At 43.6% G+C, this 22031-nt stretch overlaps 1 protein-coding gene across 3 annotated transcripts in view; it reads left to right on the top strand.

The window, feature by feature from the left end:
• MSH3 (mutS homolog 3) overlaps positions 1-21304 on the top strand; it is a 100495-nt gene extending 79191 nt beyond the window's left edge. For all 3 annotated transcript variants that reach the window (XM_038125454.1, XM_038125455.1, XM_038125457.1), the window contains 5 exons: positions 940-1097; positions 16380-16566; positions 17326-17455; positions 19257-19431; positions 20904-21304. In XM_038125454.1, coding sequence (XP_037981382.1) covers positions 940-1097; positions 16380-16566; positions 17326-17455; positions 19257-19431; positions 20904-21012 — 759 coding nt within the window. In that variant the 3' untranslated portion in view covers positions 21013-21304. The remainder of the gene's footprint in view (positions 1-939; positions 1098-16379; positions 16567-17325; positions 17456-19256; positions 19432-20903) is intronic.
• The last annotated feature ends 727 nt before the right edge of the window (positions 21305-22031 follow it).

Here is a 22031-nt window from a genome sequence, read left to right as displayed (position 1 = left end):
ATTAATGTAAAATCCAGGTCAGGTCTTTGCCTACCAGATCTTCCCATTTGACAGTGATAGCTCAGACTGGAGGGGAATCCAGATCACAGCCAAAGCTGGGCAGTCCTGGCTGTGCTGGAAGCTCACCATTTTCTCCCTTTCTCCAGAGGAATTCTGCAGAATCCCAGAATGGTTTGGGTTGGAAGGAACCAAAAAACTCACCTCATTCCACCCCTGCCATGGCAGGGACACCTCCCACTGCCCCAGGTGCTCCAGCCCCAGTGTCCAGCCTGGCCTGGGGCACTGCCAGGGATCCAGGGGCAGCCCCAGCTGCTCTGGGAACTCCAGCCCAGCCCCTGCCCACCCTGCCAGGGACAATTCCCAGTATCCCATATCCTATCCAGCCCTGCCCTCTGGCACTGGGAGCCACTCCCTGTGTGCTGTCCCTGCAGCCCTTGGCAATTGTCTGTGTCCATCTTTCCTGCAGCCCCTTCAGGCCCTGCAAGGCCACGCTGAGCTCAGCCCAAAGCTGCTCCTGCCCAGGTGAGCAATGCCAGCTGTGCCAGCCTTTGCTGCCAGCAGAGCTGCTCCATCCCTGCGCCCATCCTGGAGCCTCCTCTGGCCTGGCTGCATCCAGCCCTGCATCCCTCAGCATCCTTCACTGCTCCCCGTGCTGGTGACTGAGTTCCCTGATTGTTTCTTGGCTGGAGAACAGGAAGGTTCCCCCTCACTCTGTCCGTTTTGCTCGAGAGTAATCAAGGTTGATTTTGGTGCATCTGGGGCTTGATAATATCTGGAGAGGTGATTGTGATGAGCTCTAAGAATGAAGGAAAGCTGTTCACCTAGAAATTGAACATTCAACCCCGCAGACTTGTCCTGTATCCTTCTGAGCACACCAGACTTCCTGGCAGCAGCACTGTGTGCAGGGCACTGTGTTTCACCACTGCTTTGTGTTTGCAGGGAGATGGTGAAAGGGTCATGATAATAACTGGGCCCAACATGGGAGGGAAGAGCTCCTACATCAAGCAAGTGGCACTGATCACAGCCATGGCACAGATTGGCTCCTTTGTTCCTGCAGAAGAGGCCAGCATCGGTGTTGTGGATGGAATTTTTACCAGGTAACCTCTCAAAACTGGGAAGGCTACTGCGGCAGGGGGTGTGTGTATCAAAGTATGATTTAATTTTTCATTTAGGACTTAAGAATATATACCTGAAGTTTCCTTTTTTTTTTTTTTTCGTTTTAGAGGCACTTTAGGTTCATTGCTAGGTTTTGATTCCAGTTTTTTTGGTAAGCTATGGTACTTGTTTTGTAATCTCTGAATCTTCAAGGGGTTAGAATTTTAATGTGTCTGTCTTGACTAACATCCAGGTATCTAGCTCACCTGCCTGAATGGATATCTCAGCCAAATTTATGCTGCTGGGTAGTAGCCACGTGTTTCCCCTAAAACGAATGTTGTCACCTCTGAAAATCACGTCACAATTTCTGCTCTGAAGCTCTGTTGTGTACACTCAAAATATTACAGACTGAAAATTTTGGGCTGCATATATTTCATGCCTAATCTCCTTCCTGCACTATCAGTCCTGAACACACTTGCTCCTCTCTTGATGTCCTTTTAAGAATGAATAATGACAGTTCATTTCACTGTCTCATTCCTGAGACATTGCTGAGTAATTTGTAAAAATTATCAGTAGAGTCAAAACTCTGTATATTGTAATCTAATATTGCTAGGGTTTATTGCCCTGTTTCCCCCCTTTTTCTTCAATAATCACTTTAATTAATCAAAGTTTGGTGTTGCTGCTGGTATTTGAGGCGGATTGTCACGTGTGGCTATAAGTTCCACAGCAATCAGTGGCCTAGGCAAGAATTTCTGGAAATTCCTGTTCTGTGATGATGCCAGCATGTATTCCAGAGGTGACTTTTGATCAAGAACCTGAGGTACTACCCACCTGCAATTGCTTCATCCTCTAAGAGTGTCGTGTTCTTACTTTCCACTGTGTCACGACAAAAACAAATGAAGATCACACCTTGGTGCAGGTCAGTGCTGAGCACAGCAGCAAACAGTTTGTATCCTCTTCCCAGAAGTGACTGGAGGTGATAAATCAAAACGCTTCACTTTTTTCCCCACCCTGTGCTGGAAGCAGTGGGCTGGGTGGTGAGGTGAGCCTTTCTTGTGGGGACACAGAGACACACAGGGCCTGGTTTATGACACAGGAGGAGCATTAGAGCATCACGGGGCGTTTGAAGATTGTTTTTTGTCTTCCTCTGGGGTTTGTAGCTGAACATGGAGTACTTCGCTTGGGTTCTCACTTCCTTAAATTCTAATCATACACACACTCAAGCTGGGTATCTGCTTTCCTCTGCTTTTCCTAGACTGTCATTGCAAAAGGATGATTTCTGCAGAAAATACTAAGAAATATGACACAGTCATTGGGAGAGGTATTTTGTTTTGGGCCCGCTTGAAAGAGAATAATTTGGATTTTTATCTGTGTTCCACCTGTTCCCCAGTGTATTTCCCTGATTCTGCTTCACTTTTCTCTGTCTTAGAATGAAACCCAAGTACTTCTCACAACTTCTCTGATAAAGTAGTGTGGGCAAACTTCTTCTTTCAGACTTACAGCCAAGCAGACAGAGTGTTTTTTACTCTGTGAGGTTCCAGACCGTGTAATTTGTAGCCCAGTCACATTCTAACACAAGGGGTTGAATTTTTTTTTTCCCCTTGTCTGTAATACTTTTGCAAGCTCAGCTGGATGCACTGTTCCTCATTTAATGTGACGTGTCAAACACCAGATGAATATGTGGAACAATTTTACTGAAATTCTTGTAGTTACACCAGCAATTAAGAGTAAACTAATTGACTAAATATTAATCAGGAAGAAATTGATAATACATTTTTAAGATAGATGTAGTCATGCATCATTTAAAAGGTAACAGGAAAAAAAAAAAGGAGAAAAGGAACAGGTTAGAAGATTCTGCTCGAGATACACAGAGACCATCCAAGAAGGAGGCACCTCTCTTTTGGTTGGTTTGGGGTCTTTTGGGTAGGTTTTGGTTTTTTTCAGTGTTCTGGGAAAGGTCTTAAAGTATGTAGTTCTGTCAGGCAGGTTAATATGGTGTTGCATTCAGGGAATTTCTCAGCCACAGGAAGTTACCCTTGAAATAGTTTTTAATGCCTGGTTTGAGGAAAGAATCAATAAACCAGCTGCCACACACTATGTCCTGCTTGAGGTTTAATGCTTTTTTCTAAAGCCTCTGTACTCTCCTCTGGTAAGGAATGACCTGGAAGAGATCAGAGACTTTCTCTTAACTCTCACCCAATTTTGCTTCTTTTTTTTTTTTTTGTTTTCGTTTTTGTTTTGGTTTTTTGTTTGGTTTTTTTGGGTTTTGTTTTGTCTGTTTGTTTTGTTTTTTGTTTGTTTTGTTTTTTGTTTGTTTTCACCTTCTATGCTTTGTTTTGCAGGTTAGTTTTGTTTGGATTTTTTTTTAATATTATGATTTAATTTTTTTTTTTAATGATACCAGCTATGTAGACCTACTTTCTGCACCACCACCCCAGGCCACAAGGTCCTGCTGAAAAAAGTGCAGGTTTCCATTTTGTTGCTGATGGTGACTTCAGTGCATTTTTAGTACTTTAAAAACTTACCATGGGAAGGTGCCAGTCTCCAAGGTAGTTCCATCACTGCTGTGGTGATGTTTTGGGGGATGCTGTTAGTGAGGTACCCCTGCAGGAGAGAGAGTGGGGGATGCTCAGGGATGCAGGGAAGGATGCAGGGAGGGATCAGCCAGTGATACAAGCTGGCTCTACAAGGGGTTCTGTGCACCAGGGTGACCAAGATTTCATGATAAACCTTTTCCCAGTCCCTTTTTTGCTTTGCAGACTGCATCTTCCAAGTGTGGATTTATATAGGTTTAAGGGATTTGTATCCCCAGGATCTTGTTTTTCCAAGTAGGGTTTCCATGGAAATTGAAAGGTTGCTACTATGGTTATTCCTTTTGATATGCCTTGCTTATATAGGATAGCATCTCTAAATTGGCTTTGCATACTGGATCACACCAAATGTTTTCAGAGATGCACGAGGAATTGCTTACAGGTAGAAGATGGGAATGATCTTTCTTCACTACTGGGTAGGTAAGACAGGGGACAGTGCTGAGCCTAGCCCAGGTTAGGGGGAGGACACAGGATTTTGAGGATTTTTGCTGGTTGGTATTTTCTTTTTTTCCCCCTTCTCCAATAAGGGATAATGTTTTCTTGCAATCTTTTATTAAAGAATTTAAACTTAATCAGTGGCATTATATTTTAAAAATTTAGAAGGGTTTTGAAGAGGTTGGCATCCCACCTATATTGACTTTAAATGGGATTTGAATATTTAATTCTGTGATGTTTGAAAACTCCCATCCAAGTTTCTCCTTGCAGTAAACAGGCTCATTTTCTACTTTAAAATCAGCCTTCAGTTTTTGTTAGTTCTAATAGAGTCAGTCAGACACTGAAACTAATGCTGCTGCTGTGTGTGTTTGGGCAGGGAGACAAAGCAAGGGTGGACATCCATGTATGGAGGAATTAATGACAAGACTTCTGCTGGCCTAATCATGCCCTGGGGAGGGGTGGCGTTCAGCTGCTGAAAAAAAGCTGACCTCTGCAGAGGTTCTAATCAATTATTGATAGAATTTCCCACTGCTAGGAGGCTTTATCCTACTTCCTGTGGGCCAACAGTAGTTCATGAGGGTCCATGCTCGAAATTGGGAGGGAGAGGGGGAATGCTGGAGCACTTTGAAGGCAAAACGTCTTCAAATAAATGAGATAATTAGCAGTTCAGGCTACCAAGTGCCTTCAAGACTTTGAGAACCAATTTTTGGACATCACAGGCTGCCATCAGAAAGAATCGTGTCAGGGAGAACAACCCCTGCCAGTGCCAGGTGACGGCACAGGGACAGAGTTATTTCCTTCCTGGAGGATTACCTGCCTGGATTTCTCTTCCTGTGTTGAAATAAGAGCTGTTTTCAGTCATTTCAGGCAGCCAGCACAGTCACTACAGTGACCCACACCTTGCGGTGAGGTTTCATCCCAGCCAAGCTGGAAATGCTGTTAAAGGTGCAGCTCCTCTTAGCTGAGCTAGTGAAGCACCTCAGATACCTTTGAGAACTGCCTCTTTCAGGGGTCAGCCTCATGCTGGAGGGTCACAGGAATAAACAGAGCCATGGAGACCATCCTCCCATGCACTTGGCCTCTCTTTAAAGAGTTACCTTGCTGCTTAGCCTCTGAGCATGACTTGAATCCTCATGGTATCAAATGCAGCTGGAATTGTCTGTAGGGTATGTGGAGAAGGCAGGGATGGAGGGGGCTGGCAGTGCAGGGCAGTCCCTTCACGTCACATGATCTGTGTTTAGGTGTCAAGAACTTTTCCCTGCATTTTCTCCTCGTAACAGATGATTTAAATGCATTTTTGACGTGGAGGGCCCTCCTCATTGCTGAGTCTGCAGTTAGGAGGTACTCACTTGTTTTCAGATTCCTTCATATATATGAAATAAATATATATTCCTTTATATATATATGAAAAATACCTGTGAAAACAGATGCTGACTGCTCACCTTGGCTAGGGAGGGATGTTTTTTTGATTCTACCTTGCCTTACATGTCTGTGCACAGAGTCCCTCAGACAGACGTGGCCACGATGGAATCCCGGGCCTGTCTGTCCCAGCTCTGAAGTTACTTCACTGCCTTGGTATTTTACAATCCGTTGTTCTTGTATAATGGTGTGTAACATGTGTGAAAGCTGTTTGCTCAGGTAAAACCAGAGCACAGAAATGTTTGGACAGTTTCATCCCCCTCACCACTGGCCTTAGCTGGGTCACAGGAATTCCAGCCACCAAGGAGCCACAGGAATTCCATCCCGCCATTGCCTTGGAGTGGTTGGTTGATGGGTTCAGTACAGGGAGGGGATTTTGATCACTTCAAGCAACAACAGAAGAACTGGAAGCCTTTGCAAGGGAAGGTCCTTGCAAAATTGAAATTTTTGAAAATTGCATGGGAGGTCCATGGCAGTGCCAGCCATGTCCTCGCAGCTGTGGCCTGAGGTGACACAGCTCAGGTGGTGAGCACACCCCTTCGCAGGGTCTGGGAAAACGTGCACACAGCACACAGGCTGTGTCCACCCTGGAGGGGACACCCAGCATGTGCATGACTCAGTTTGCCATGGCAGAGTCAGTGGCCAGGGTGAGGCCAGCCCCAGAGCTGGGGCTGCACCTGCTCCTGGGGGCAGCTCCCATCCCTGGGACAGGACCAGGGCACAGCTGGAGCTGGCCAGGGGAGTTTGGGATGTGTAGGAACGTGCCCCCTATGGACAGAGTGACAGAACCTTCCTCTGTCCCCCAAAAAGGAAAGAGCCCAGAAGTTTCTCCCAGTGATCAGGTAGAAAATCACTGATAGGACCTTGGGGCTTCACCTCAAGTTTGGGGACAGCTAATTGGCCATGAGCCAAAAGGTCCCGCCTGGGCCATTGAGTAGAAAAGCACAGAACAAAGAAACCAAATCACTTTTGTGAGGTGTCTTTACCAGGAGCACAAGTCTGTGGCACCTGGGTCGCTTTGAGTTTGTTATTTTGCCTTTATTAAACCTTTTTTGTTCCTGACTCTGTCACATCAGCCTCCTGCTCCTTTTGTGCCTCCCAAGGAATGCTGAGCTATTCTGGGGTGTAACGCTGGGGTGTTGAGAGCTCATCAGATCAGCTCAAAACCCCCGGGCAAAACGGTACAGGGATGGAGATCAGGGAAGGTTCTTCCCCCAGAGGGTGCTGGCACTGCCCAGGCTCCCCAAGAGTGGGCACAGCACTGCAGGGATGCCCAGGGTGGGATTGTTGGGGGTCTCTGCAGGGCTGGGGTGGCACTGGGGGATCCTGTGGGTCCCTTCCAGCTCAGGGGATTCTGTGATCACTCCAGCTTGGATATTCCACCCCAGCTGAGCCTGGTTTTGTGTGACACTTGGCCTTGGAGGTACCCAGAAGTGCCCATCTTTTCCAAGAAGCGGAACTGGCGTGAGGAAAGCTCTCTGCTCCTGGCCTCCCCAGTGTTTGCACAGAGTGACCATGCATGTTTTTTACATACCACTCATTCCAGGCTAAAGAAAAAATGGTATTACTTTTACATGTACCTGGCTTAACATGGTGAGACTGATGAGATTCAGTCTCTTTTTGTCTTTAGGGAGCTGCTGGAGCAGCCAAGACATTTTCTCAGAGTCCCTCTAAGTGCTGTTCTGCCAGCTGGGGGCTGTACTTCCCTTGCTGTGCCACTGCTCAGGTGGGATCTTCAGCTGATCTGAAACCCACTCGGACCAGGTGTGGCCATTCCACTGAGGTTTGTGAGTGCTGCACAAACCTCACATGGTAAAAACCTCACAAAACTCTCCTGGGATACGGCGTAATGGCATTAAAAAATAAATCAGCCTTTGAATGCCTGCTGGAGTGGTGTGCCTGGCACTGCTCATCTCCATCATCCTGTGAGCAGAGAGCCACAGCAGTCACATGCATTTGGCTCACAAAGATGGAAGGGGAAGGGGCGTTTGTGTCCCAAAGTGACATTTCTGGTATGATTCGCCTGCAGGCATTGTGGATCCTCTCACATTTTTTTTTTCCTCTGCCTTGACTGTTGTCACCTAAAAGAGATTTATGGGGCAGAAACTGAGGGAGTGTTTGTGGCTGTGTCCCTGTAGGGTTGTGCAGGGTGAGTGGAGCCCTCATCCTCTTCCCCATATCTGGAAGGAAGGGCTTAGAGGACAGTTTAGAGATGGAGGATCTCTTCAAAGGAAACTAAAAAGAGCCCAAGGAAACTCGGTCCTCATCACTCCAGACTTCTGGAGAGGCCATGTATCAAACAAGCCATAGCACTTTCTTCTGTATGGTTTATTAAAATGTCTGTTTTTCTGATCTGTAAGTGGTGGAATTACTCTCAGAAAGGTCAGGCCTTATAATAGATGTACTGTGAGTGTTACCTCCCTGAATGCATTTGCAGCTATTTAATTCTGACAACTTGACTAAGTCACATTCCTGTTTCACAAGTGTGTGGAGCTGAAAGAAACAAGTAGACAAACATTTTGTTTTAACTGGATGAAATGTGCATACCTGTGGCACTATCACAAATTTCAGTAAGGTTTAAAATCATGGTGGAAAGCATTTGGACAACTGATTTGGGATGCTTGTATTTTATTTTTTCTTTTCTTTATTGAAATGCCGCCGTCATTCAATTTGAAAGATACTTTAAAAATTGCTTAATTTAGATTACTTTTAGATTTACTTTCAGGTTAAAATGTTTCAGGGCTTGCTGAGGGTATATTTTGTAAGAGCTCCCGAGAAAATCAGAAAGCACAGGATGGAATGGGTATGTGAAGCAGGGAAAAGAATGTTTCTGTCAAACTGGAAACTGAGTGGAAGATGTTCTCCAAGTGCTTTTTGCAATACATTGAGGTAAATCACGTGAGAACAAAATTAAAATCATACTCCTAAGTATTAATGTCTGTGACTGTTCCATTGGTGTGACCTCTCCTGGCAAAAGGAATGCTCAACTTTTTGTAACTAGGCAAACCATGTTACACTTAATTTCATTCAGCCAGTTTCACTGGCTTATCAGAAGGGAGCTGCACAGGAGAAGCACAGAGGGGGGAACAGTTGTATTTAAAATAAAAAATAAATAACAAGGTACATTATTAGAAATGGTCCTAAATGCACAGGAATAGGCAAATATTGCCTGTCATTTTTATATCACTTGTGAATTTTTCTGGTTTTAACTCTAAAGACCAGAGTCTACATTTTAAAAATCCTTGCTTCCACTTATTTCTTTATTAAGCTTTAATGATTTATTTGAAGCTTACAGGGTAAGATAATGAAGATAATTTCTCCTAGAAATACCATTTAAAACCACAACACCTCAGACAAATGAAGGCATTATTCTAGACAGCTTCTTCATGATCAGAAAAATCTAGGCTGTGAAACCAGTGGGGAGGTGACAGCAGTGTTTGGCAGGTTTTGCAGGTGTGTACAGAAATCACCAGGAGATTGATTGCTGAGTCAAAACTGTGGAGGAGTTTATCTCAGCTGAACAACTTGTTTGTACATAACCTGGTTTTGACCAGGACTTTGGAGATTTTTTAAAAAGTTCTTTGAACCTGAAAATAAATGTTTAAATCATTCAGATCTTCCTTTGGGGGGAAAAAAAATAAAATTAGATCAAATTGAAGAAAGTCTCTCGATTTGCCTGAGCAGTTAGACTCTGAAAGATAATGGTCAAAAAATTAAAAAATCAAAGGTACTTTTTCAGGTCTTTGTTTATTTTGTGTGTATGTGGTAAAGCTTAGTGGTTCTGCCATGCACATTGATTTATTTATTGTGCAGAAAAGAAGGGAGCTGCTCTCACAAAGCAGTCCCAAGCGAATGGCAAGTCCACATGAGAATTTTATATACTGACATGCCAAGGAAGTATTGTTTGTATTGAAAGCACAGTGAGTCAGACCAACACAACTTTTAGCTGTCAATAACCCCAAAGTAATTTTCAGAAATGTTACTTCTTTATGGCACAGTAATTTGCTTCATTTTGTTCCTCCTTAATTGTATTTTTGTTTACTGCCAGAGTAACAAGAATTACTTAAGCCTTTCATTTATGCTCACAATCAATCATGTAATTGCACCTCTGGGGTAAATTGTTCCCATCTTTTGGGGAGGAACAGGGTGCTGTATTAAGTACATTGCACCATTTTTTATAATGTGAAGATAGCTTTGGTTGGGATTAAAAAAAAAAAAAAAGAATAAGCAAAAGTTGTAGTTAGTGTTGTTAAACTGAAGAATTGTTTTGTTCTGTTTTTTTCTACAAAAGTTGTGTCTTGGACGTATCACAGTACATTTGAACTGTAATTGCTTCTGACAGTGTTCTGTGGCTCTGTAGGAACGAGTTAAGCCAGGCTGTGCATGTATCTGTAGCTAATTTGGTTTCATGTCTCTGTTCATTTCACAGAAACATGCATCTGCAGTGTGAGGTTTGCATCTTTTACACGTGGAGCACTGCCATACCCAGCCAGACAGCCTTTGGGGTGCATGCTTGTTGTTGGGAGAAGTCTGAATACGAACAGCCCTTGTGTGTGCAGGGACTGGAGTGTGGAAATCCATCTCAGGGCAGGTGCTCACACTCAGGGACACTCCCAGATGTTATAAACAAGCAGCTTGACTGGGCCAGTATTCAAGCAGCAATCAATTTATTAATTAATGGGGTAAAGGATGAGCAAACAGCGCTGGGTGCAGTGGGGGAAGGTTTTCCTCCAGCTGCACCCGATGGTTGGGGCTCACAGGTATTTCCAGGGGTGCACACACGCCTTCTCAGCAGTTTCTGTTCCTAATTTTCACATCACAATCCTATACACTGTTGTGAGTTAGTTTTTCTCAGGATGTACCCCAGAAAGGAGTATCCCCAGATGGTGGGGTCCGACTTCCGAAAGAAGAAAGAGGTCTCCCAGCTGGTGCGGTCCAGACTCCAGATGTGGGCCCACCTTTTAATTGCAAAGACTATAAATCTCGTAACAGTGATGTCCAGCTTCCCTTGGTCGAAGCCATCAATCCTTGGGTTGATGTTCATCTTCCTTTCTCAAGCCGCTTTTTACTGTTTTGCTAAGGTGTTGAGATAAGCATCTTTCCTTTACATGTATTCTAAACTTATATTTTCAAAGCTCCTTACTACAAGCAACATTCTAAAATTATACTTCAAAAGGTTATTATTGCAAAGCTGTTCAATGCCTAGCTATGTGCAGAAAGTTCCTGTCCAGCAGCAACATCCTTAAAGCTTTAATTCAGATGCTATAAAGGTTAATTGCAAACAAAGGATGGGTTCAAAGGCCTTCTTCCATGCTTTACTCCCTCAGTTCTTTATTAGAATTCGTCTTTTAACTGTCCCATGATCAGTTTCCACCCATCTCACAATCACAAGCACACACGCTGCCTGTACCTGACACCAAACACAGCTTTGTATCTCACAGAGAGCACCTCCTGCTGCCCCTGATGGGGTGCAGAGGTTCTCCCCATGGTGCTGCACGGGGCCAGGGGAGGAGGAAATCTGCCTTGCAGAGCTGACCAGCTGTTCACAGGGAGGTTGAGTGCTTGTGTTTACCTTTCTGAAACTCTTCCATCCCATGACTTGACCCAGTCACAGGTGGAATTGGATTGTCCTTGGCGTCCACAGGTCTAAAGGGGAAAAGTTCACTTGTGCTGAGTGCTTCAGCCACTGTCCCTACTCTGTTGCTATAGTTCCTGCTCTTTAATCCCCCCTGGCCTCAATCCTTGAGCTACAAATGCACATTAACTTAATTACCTTGAGTTCCCTCCCTGGTGTCCCAAGCAGTGAGTGCAAACCTGTGCATATTTGAAGGTGTTGATTTGTGTCTGGTTTTTAACCTTCTTCAAGCTAACAGTGGTGACTCTCAAAGAAACACTCTAACCTGAGTATCTGCTCTTATAATCTTACCCTTCAGCAAAACGTTTGCCCTCACAAGCTGGTCTTTCTCTTGATCAGTAACTTTTACACTGATAATTAAGGAGTCGGTGATGTATTTGCCCTGAGCAATGTAACGAGTATTTTTAAGGAGTTCAAATGGTACTGAGAGTATCACTGCTGAATTTCAGCAAGCAGATTTACTGGGAGCTCCTCACTAGGTAAACGTGACATAACCTTTTGTAATAACTGAGTTTCTGTCAGTCCATGAAGTCTAGGCATGAGGGGTGCTGGTAACTTCCCTGCACTGACTCACAGGGACTCTGTCCTCCCTGTCCTGTCAGTCCAGCTGAAGCTTTTGAAAAGATCGAGTCCATGGGTGTTCTTCTTCCCTCTGGCTTTCAGAAAAAAAAATTTAAAAATCCATGCACTTCACATGTTGAAAGTTAATCCTGTTAGAAATGTTTGTTTTAGAACGCAGGGCTGCTGGTGTGTGCAGGATTCCCCTGTGGGCCAGCCCTAGAAGGAAAAGATGATTTCAGTATTATTTGTTCTGGCTGCCTCAGTTACCTTGAGACACTGAGAAGGGGAAAGAAAAGTTTAGAAACCACTGTGAAACTGAGTATTGAAATCACTTTGGACTCGCTTTTCTTTCTAGGATAATGCAAAGTTTGTATCCCTCAGAGTCATTTAATATCTTCATTAATTTCTCAGTGACTGAGAGCATCACATAGCTACAATAATGTACAGAAGAAAAATGTATTTTGCACTGAATGCATTCTGTCAGGCTTCTCAACAGCTGTTCTCCTTAATTATGTAATATACCATTGGTACTTCTCCATTTAAAGTTGCAGAGAAGCAGTTGTAGAAATGGTTGAGCACGTGTGCATGTAGACTGGAAACAGGTTTATGCCATGAGCATCCTTTGGTTCCCTGTCATCATCCATGGAACTTGGCACGCTTCTTAGAAGTCACCCATGAATAATGCAGAAATAATAACTATCCTGATAGCCATGCTTTCCGTCACACTTCTTTTTTTTTCCTAATTCTGTAATTACAGCTTCTGTAAATTATTTTTCTTTCTGTCACTTTTTGGTCTGCATCAGTGAGATCTTGATGGAAACGAAGAGGATGATGTACCAGTAGGTTGTGGGGGAGTGTGAAGCATTATTTTCTTGCCAGTGAGCTGTTACAAATTCGCACATGCAATCTCCTCAGGAATTACTTAATGCATCTCCAGTGTCCTTCCTGTCCCCACTGCCCTGTCCCCACTGCCCTGCTGGGCACAGGCAGGCTGTGGTGATCAGGCCCCTGCCAGGAAAGGGGTGAGCTGCAAGGCAGCAGCACATCTAGTCCTCCCTTCCTGTAAAGTGGTTATTTTAATTTAAATTACTCCTGTGCAAATGCAGTGATCTTTGAAATGACATTTCAAAGGGGTTTGTGTGAGGGAGTGAGTGGAATTGTAAAGTTACATTATAAATTTATTTTATTCATGGGGGTTCTCAGTGTTATCTTTGAATCACAGAAAGTGATTTTTGTTGGTGCTGAGAGTGTTCTACACCTTCCTTCTGGAGAAAAGAGTAATTTTCTTTTCATGTTAATTGTTCTTGAGTTAGGTTTATTCTTCTGCAACAGGTTCCATTTTTGCAGTAAGTATTTTAGGTGAGCTTCTAAACTCAGATGGGTATTACTAAAATCAATGGGAAAACTTAGTTTAAGTTTGGGGGTTTTTTTCCCAGCATTAAGTATTTTACAGAGTAGGAAAACCAGTAAGTAGCACTGGGCTGTTGACAGCTGTGTGAAAATAAAGCTCTAGAGATTGGCTTTGCAGTCTTGTTTTCTGGGATTCAGTGGTGGAGTGTTACCACTGTGAGCTGCTGGGCTGCCTGGTCATTTCCACAAACTGTGAGAGAGGTGCACAGTGAAATGAAAGAGGAGTGAACTTCCTGGGGCCCACACTGTGCTCTCAAACCCAAGCCAACTCTAAGAGCACGTGGGATAACTTCTTTTGAGAGGCGGTGCAGTTATATCCTCTAACTCACCCTCTGAAAATTAACTTACAAAACACTGCCTCTCTGCTGTTTTTTTCCTGAAGCCTTTGACAGGAATCTTTGCTACTTGAACCGAGCACTGAAAACAGATAATCCATCCTCTTTTTTTTTTTTTTTAATTTTTTATATTTTGCATAATAAATGGGTTGAACACCGTAAGATGAAGAGCTTTTAATTTGGGTTTGGCTGTCAGAGAGACATTAAAACAAGTGTTTTCCAGCCAAATTGCATCTGCTGAGGAGTGATGGATCCAAAGAGACGCTGCTCATGCTGCCTGTCTGCACGTTCCTTGTGGGCAGGACTGGGGAAGAAGAATTTAATGTTTTAATGTGTAAAAACATTTTGGAGGAGATCTGCATTAAGATGTGGATTCCAAGCCACTGAGTCCTGGAGAGGTTTGGTGGGGTTTATTGTGGCTGTTTTAAATGTGAAAAAAAAACCCCAAAAAAAAGGGTTGTTTGAGCAGTAGGTTTTGTGACTCAACAGCTTTATTTTATCAGGAGTAGTACAGCATAAAGTTAGGCAGCAATGCCTTGCTGCAAATTAACAAACTAACAGTTAATAAATGCAATCATCCACACTAAAACAGTTATTCCTGCTTATTTCTGGAATAACACTGCTCAGTATGTATGTTCAAAAAACAAGTATAATTCTTGTAGTGAAAAGGACAGAAGCAGAAAGAACAATTTTATCAATTTTCAAAGGATGACATTTAAGAGGTTTTATGTCATTTAAAAATGCACTTTTTTTTAATCTGTAGTCAAGCCCGAGTTGGATTTGAATGTTTTCAAATGCTGGAAGGAAAGACTTCTTCTCCAGCTGTCTCTGACAACAAGGGAAAGATAATACTAATTTCTCTTTGTATCCTGAGCATTTAGTGAGGAAGTTCAGGAAATTATTTTTGTGAATGCAAATTAGATACAAAGCAGGCTAAAATATTTTGTGGGCTCTGTGGAAATGATGCAATCCCAGAGAAAAATGGAAGCTCTGTGTGTAATCACCACAGGCACACAACAGACAGCCTGTGAGATGCTGTCCCTGTAAGGAAAAGCCAAGTAAGAAATGACAAAATAATAATGCCACTAATTGTAGCGTTGGAGGCTAACACTGAACTTGTTCATTAAGGAGCCAGAGATTGTTCAAACATAAAAAGTATTTGTCGTTGTGATTAATGTATTTGCAGCTAACAGTGTTAAAGTGGCCTAAATTATCCTGTTCTCTGTGGATCTGTGCAGTAAGGAGGATTGTTTGATTTTACACCAGAGCCTGGTGCCTGACCCAAGCTGGGAAAGGGGCACAGGGCTGGTGGGGGCACTGTGAGAAATTCACTGAAATCTTCATCGTTCCTAACCCAGCATTTGAAAGGATTACAGCAGTAAGTGGCTTAATAAAATGTTAATTTCACAAAACCTCATTACCCTGAGTTATACACTTAGTTCAGAGAAAAATCATGTGCAGTTGAATTAGCTTATGGCCAGAAGCACCTGTTTTTTTGGGGTATGTGGGAGTGTGACTTTTGTGTGTGTGTTTAAGCACACACTCAATGAAACAAAAACTCAGTTTTCTCATATGCCCATCTCCAACCAAAAGTAGTTAATTTATAACTGAAGATTTGCTTATTATGCAGTTATGCATGATAGCACGACAGATTTTCAGGGCAGGGAGCAGAGAATATATACAAATCATAGTTATACTGGGGCCAGTCTGCTTGGTTTTAGTCAAATGCTCTTAGTCATAAGATCCTCCTAAAATCATTTGTGTCTTGGTGGTGCCTCAGGAGGTCACAGAAGCAATTATAATAGACAGAGACCCAGGAAAAAAGGAGAGAAAGAAACCACTATATTGAGCTTCTCTTTAAAGGTTCTGATTGGCTCTAAATACTGTTGTGGCCAGCTGTTAAATTGGGAAATACAATATGCTAAACCCATGAGTTAGTTTCCCTTAAATCAATGTGGCTCCTATGTAACTATATACTGTCTGATAAGAGTGAATAAATCCAGTTTTACATCCCTCCTCAGTGGCATGCTTGTGATGACCTGTCTCAGAAGGGATGCTCTAATGTGATTAATGTAATTCAAAAGCAGAAATGCAAAAAAGAAATGCTCTTTCTTCAGTATAGAATGGGTATTACTTGCCCAGGTAAGGAAAGCTGCAGGAAAAGGGAAAACCAGGGTGGACTAACAACAGGTTTCTCAGACACAGGCCACAAATTCACAATTTGGGATGGGGTTTGAGGGTTACATGGATCTGATTCAGAGCTAGAAGGGTTGTATGGAATGTGGAGGAATTTGAGTGTGGAGGAATTTGAGTGTGGAGCAGCCTGCCTGCAGCCTGCTAAGAGTTGTGTTTCAACAGAATGAGAATTCCTAAAATACCTTTAAATTTTGTTAAAGGATGCTGGTTAAGATTGTATACCTGTGCAATTAGGGGAAATTATGGTTGTTTTGTTAGTGCCTGAGGGAAGTGGCTGCTCTGCTGTTTGGATGCACAAACACCTGGTTCACAGGAGCTTGCACTCTGTGTGGAAATGCCAGTATCGGACACCTTTGGGTACTGTTAGCATTATAAACCCATACGAATAGAGCTTTGAACTAAACCAAAGGGGTACAATTCACCTTCACAGCCAGCTTTGATGGAATTCTCGTCCGCTGGCTGTTCAGAAGTCCCAGGGTTCTTTTTGAGGGAAAAGCAGGCTGCCTCGTGCTGTTTGTGAAGGTGGGAGACGTGTGAGCTGGGACTCAGCTCTGGAAGGTGAATGTTCTGCCTGCATTTTCTCCTCTGTTTGTATCAGCTACCAGAGATTGTAACAGAATGGTTTCACGCCTGTGATTATTTTATTTTTACAGCATTAGCTGCCATTTGTGACGAGTTTTTGTGCTCTGTGTCCCGGTGCAGGATGGGCGCCGCAGACAACATCTACAAAGGCCGGAGCACCTTCATGGAGGAGCTGACAGACACTGCTGAGATCATCAGGAAAGCCACCTCGAGGTCGCTGGTGATCCTGGACGAGCTGGGCCGAGGGACAAGCACCCACGATGGCATTGCCATTGCTTATGCCACCCTGGAGCACTTCATCAGAGATGTAAGTGCCTGTGGCGCGGGTAGGCCGCGCCGGCCATGGCTGTGGGGAAAGGACACCAGCTCAGCGTGGCTGTGTTCAGGCAGTCCGGGAGTCTCCCCTATCAGCACGACCCCGAGATTGTGTTAAAAGTCTCTTTTTCCCAACCCGGCTGTTGAAGGAGTCAGGACTCTTGGGCTGCAGTTCTCAGGGCTGTTCATTAATTGTTATCTGAACATTTTCTGCCTGGCCTGCCACGATCTGCTCAGCAGCTCAGCCAGGGGCACGCTGCCCTCCCACGGGGCTGCTGCTGTCTGTGACACTAAAAACTACGTGTGCTGTATGTACAGTTCTGTTCCCAGAGCTGTCACCTGTGCCAGACAGTGACTGTCCACTCCAGACCAGTCTGGAAGCGCCAGCATCCCCCAAACCATGGGGGCCAGGAAGAAGAAGGAAGAAGGGCAGGGCCCGCCCTGATTCCTCCCCTTGGAGCCTCAGCAAAGTCCCAAACCCCCACGTACAGAATCCTCACACTGTTCCCTCACCCTGTGATTATTGCTGCTGTGGTATCTAAACTTTTGTGACATTTAATTCTTCATGTGAGGTTGGCAGCTGGCTCCATGGCCACACTCAAAGCCGCAGGGGTCTTTACCTGCATGAACCCCCTGCCAGGGCCCCAAAGCCGGGGCTGGGATCATCCAGGAAGGTCAGAGAGACGTCCTGGGCTCCGACAGGGGAGCAGCCTGTGAGGGCCAAAGCGTGTTTGCTGTGTGTGTGCTGCAGGTGCAGGCCCTGACGCTGTTTGTCACCCACTACCCGTCGGTGTGCGAGCTGCAGCGGCTGTACCCGCGCGCCGTGGGCAACTACCACATGGCCTTCCTGCTCAGCGAGGAGGACGCCGGGCAGCACAGAGGTCAGTGAGAGGCACCTCGGTGCCAGGAAAATCCATCCACAAACATCACAGGTTCATGTCCAAAAAGGAGACAGAGGAGTCCTTTTACTTTATTGGAATGAAAGGAGAGGCCATGGGGCGTTCCCTTGAGGTCTCACACATTTTTGGAGGACTCAGCCTCCTTTTTATCCCAATTTCCCAGCCACATCTTCTCCATTTATGAGGTACTTGAGAGGTACAGACTTCCCAGAACACCTGATACTAGAGATTTCCCTCTAATGTATAACCCCCCCTTTTAACTTTTAATTCTTATGGAATTTAGGGGTTTTTCTTCCCCACTGTTTCTTTCATCTTTCAATGTCCAATTTCATTTACCAGCAAACCTAAAGTTTATTTCTAAAAGCAATCATCTTTTTCCATCCATCAATCAGTGGAATCCTTCCCATTGTTTCTTTTCTCTCCCAGTGCTGGTTTTATCCACCAGCAGGCCCACAGCTTGTTTGTAAAGACAAATCTCTCATTCCTCTCACCAGCCACAGAGTAACTCTGATGTTGATGCCTTCTCAGACTACCCAAAAACAGGGGCCAGACTTCTAAAAAGCTGTTCATAGCCATTTTCCTCCTCAGACCTTGCCAAATGCTTTTTCTTGCCTCCTGACCCACCAGCCTCAGCAGTCCCCAGGGGCTGCTGCCAGCATTTCAGGGATCACTCCATGCTAGTGATGCTTTTTGGGCTGCCTAAAAACAGGGCCCAGACAAAGTTAAGAGAGTTAAAAGCAGTTACATTTATTGAAGGGCCTTCAGGTACATTTTGGGCAGACAAAGCCCTCCCTCAGGGGCTGCACCCAAAAATGGACCACGGGCCATGGGTTTGCACACTTCTGTAAGTTTGGTGCATTTGCAGATTGGGGGTTAATCTGTTCCAATCACAGCTTCAGCTAATGAAGTCATTTAGCCCAAGTTTGCTGCCCCCAACTCACTTTTATTTACATTTCTGGGCCCTGGGGCTGTGAGGTGCCCTTGAGTGCCAGGCCTGGAGAGGAATTGCTGTGTCTGCCCAAAACGGGGCAGCAGCAGCTGACACTGACTATGGACTTCAGAGTTACACACTCAAGAGCTGCAGGACCACGAACAGATGAAAATTATAAAAGCTAAAACCCTAGGATGTCAGTGTGACAATTTACACCTCACCTGAATGTGATTCACCCACTGTCACACATTTGGGGGGGTTTGAAAAGTGGACATGCATTCCTTCACGTGTTTCAGGAGGATATCTGAGCTGGGGTAGGGGAGAGATTCGCCCATCCCAGCATCCAACTTCCCACAGCAGCCAAGCACAAAGGATTAGGGAGGAGGGATTAGGGATCAAACATATGGCAGCTCCTTCTCTGAAAGATCTCACTGTCTGGAAACATTTGCTATTTATGGGGCTTCACGAGCAGGATGTGTTTTGTAGCTCCCATGGATTTCATTTCAGCTGGGCTGCATAATTTAATATCGTGTACTTTCAGTGTCTTCGTCCTGCCGCGTCAAGCAGCTCCAAAATGTAGCACTCTGTGGAGTGAAAAAAACACATCTGATTGTTTTGAAACTGTTTTTGAAACATGATGGCCCCAGTTCTTCAATTAAAAGAGGCATCATAAAGGCCTGTTCACTGAATAATTGTAAAAAGTTTGAATGTGTTTCTTTAATGACTTGCCATTTGCCATTAACCCTTCCCCTAAATAATTCTTCATATTGTATTATCTGGTTACCTTGTAAGCTGATCAGGACAGGGTGCTTATGTATTTGCTACATAGAGGATATTTTGATATGTTTTTAGGATCTGAAGTGGAAGAGAATCCTGAATTCATCACTTTCCTTTATCAAATAACTAAAGGAGTCTCTGCAAGGAGTTACGGGCTAAATGTTGCCAAACTGGCAGATATTCCTGAAGAAATCTTGAAGAAAGCAGCTCACAAATCAAAGGAGTTGGAGAGAACAGTGAACATGAAAAGGTCAGAACAAATGTGATTTTTTTTTTCTCTTTAATTATTTCCTTCTATAATACTTATGTTCTCATCAGTGGTAGTGAAAATACTAATGACTTTAATTTAGAAAATATTTATTACTTAATTTGGAACTTGAAATTGTCTTTGCATACCAAAGTGCAGAAGGAAATACGGACATTCTTTGTCTGGTTTAACTTGAAAATAAATATTTATAATATGTTTTGACTGCCCCCACAAACACTAAGAATTGTACTGAAACTACTGGGGATTTTATTATTTCCCTCATTCCCAGTTTTCATTCAGGGGTGTTTGTACCTTATATATTAGAGTAGTTATGAAAACTCCTGTGTGTATCAAGTGGCATTATGGATTTGTAAATCCTGTAGCATTATGTGCACAGTTTAGATATTCATAACTGTTTTCACTGTATTTTTTTTTTTCTTTTGCTGTTTTTTTCCCGTGGCAGTCCTGTGAGCAAAATTCAAATAGCCCCATGGGAACATAATGAACCAAGATCTTGGTTGTCTGATGGCTGTACCTAATCCTGACAGGATAATTTTACATGAGAACATTTTGACTACTAATTATTTATAGGTGCAAACTTTGAAACTCGACAGAGCTCGGCGCCTAACGATGTTTTTTTATCCCCTCTTAATAAAGCCAGAGAGAAACTTTAGAAAGTACTTGACAGTTTATAGGAAAAATAATGCAGTGGCTGATGCTAATTGGAAATATCAGTCTGTAATTGGCAAAAGTAAAAAAAAGAAATAAATCTGGAGCAGGGTCCTTACTGTGCTGCTCAGAGAGTGGGTCTGCTCTGTGTGCTGGGAACAGGAGTTTCCAGCTCTGGGGAACCACACCCAGACCTGCTGGTGGCACTGCCCTTGTCACAGTGCCCACGGGCCAGATGCCTCTTCTTGTTTTTTTAAATCATATTATTTAAGAAAATCCACTGGGTAATTTCATCCAGTTTTGACATTCCTGTCGTTGGCCATGTGTGTTACCCCATTTTAAACGTCTTGTAATTTGTCACAGCTCTTAAAAATCAAAAAATGCTGAGAAAAAAACAGGAAGGATGTGTGCACTCATTTATATTGAAAATATGTTTTCTTTTTATGGTCCTACAAATACAAATTTCTACGAACTGAATGATCAAAATTAAACAGGGCTGACTACAATGCTGTTTGTTTCCTTTAACAATTTATTCTTACCATTTGTTTGTATCATTTTGTCAGTGCTGCTGGTGCTGTAAGTTAGTTATGAAATTAATTTGCTGGCTGACCTAGAGCAGGAACATGAATCTTAGAAAATGTTAACTTGTTGTTTGAAGATCACATAACATTTTGAGCTGTGCTATTTTGGACTGTGTATAATATTTTGCAGATGACTGTAGGACTTTCAGGGTTTGATGTGCTTCACTTAAAAATGTGTCTGTATTTTGATTAGGGGTTGTTTTTTTTTTTTTTTTCCTCCCGCAGGAGGAAAATGAAGTCCTTTGCTGAAGCATGGAAGATAAATGATTCTCAGGAACTACAGAAATGGAAAAATATGTATGAACATGAGGATGAAAGAAAGGACAGTTTTTAATCCTCCAATCATGGTTAAAGATGGAAGAAACTGGAGGTGCAAAGTACATGTCTGGAGACTAATGGATTTTATCAGGCTGTAGTTCCAGGTGCACTGAGCTGACCTTTTTGCTTTCTGAGAGATCACAGATGCTGCATCATGTGTAATTTTCTCTCTCCACACCCCTTCCGTTTCACCCTTTTCCTTAAAAGCAAACTGCCTATGGGGATTGGTTCTAATTTGTTTAAAAGCCATGAAAAAAATTATCGATACATTTTAAAGTAACTTTTTATAAATAAAACAATGTGTTTCACCTGTATTGTACTTATTTCTGAAGAAATATTTGTGAGTGTTGGGAAAAATGTAGTTGAGTCTCAACCCTGCTGTACAGCCAGCAGCTGCTAACAGTGGTTACTATGAAGAGACTTTTTTCCTTGTTCCCATATTAATGCATTAAAAATTCACTGATTTTTTTTAGAGCACCCTTTCTTCCTGATCTGGAAGTCTGGAGAAAGACTGAAATGCAAAAATAACGTTGGGGTGTTGTAAGGGTGAGTGAAAGGGGCGATTCAGAGTGTGCAGCTGGCATCCCCAGTGCTCTGTCAAATGCAGAGTGAGGCTGGGAAATTCAGAAGGGCTTCTCAGTTGTTAAATTCCCAGTTACCACGGCCAGATTTCGTATGGGAGCTCCACATCCCAATGGGTTTTCCCTGCAAATAACCAGACTGAACACATTGCTGTGGAAATGGACAGCGACGCTGACGTGCCTAAACCTCAGCAAATAATGTGAAAAATAATGCAGTAGTGTGGTGGGCTTGGCTGCCCTGCAGCCCTGAGCAGCCCTCACCCCAGCAGGGAGCCCTGGGGGGGTGGTGGTCCCCTGGGAGGCCCCAGGAGCAGTTTGGTGGCAGGGTTTTGTCCCTGAAGGTTTGTCCCTTTGTTTGGTGCAGGGTTTGACCCCGCTGGAGCAGCCCCTTCCTGAAGGACTGCAGGAAAGGGATTTCTACATTTTTTTTACATGTCATAAGCAGCTGCTAACC

Source organism: Motacilla alba, chromosome Z (assembly GCF_015832195.1).
Source record: "Motacilla alba alba isolate MOTALB_02 chromosome Z, Motacilla_alba_V1.0_pri, whole genome shotgun sequence".
Lineage (NCBI taxonomy): Eukaryota > Metazoa > Chordata > Aves > Passeriformes > Motacillidae > Motacilla > Motacilla alba.
This window is presented reverse-complemented; position numbering and strand designations above follow the sequence as displayed.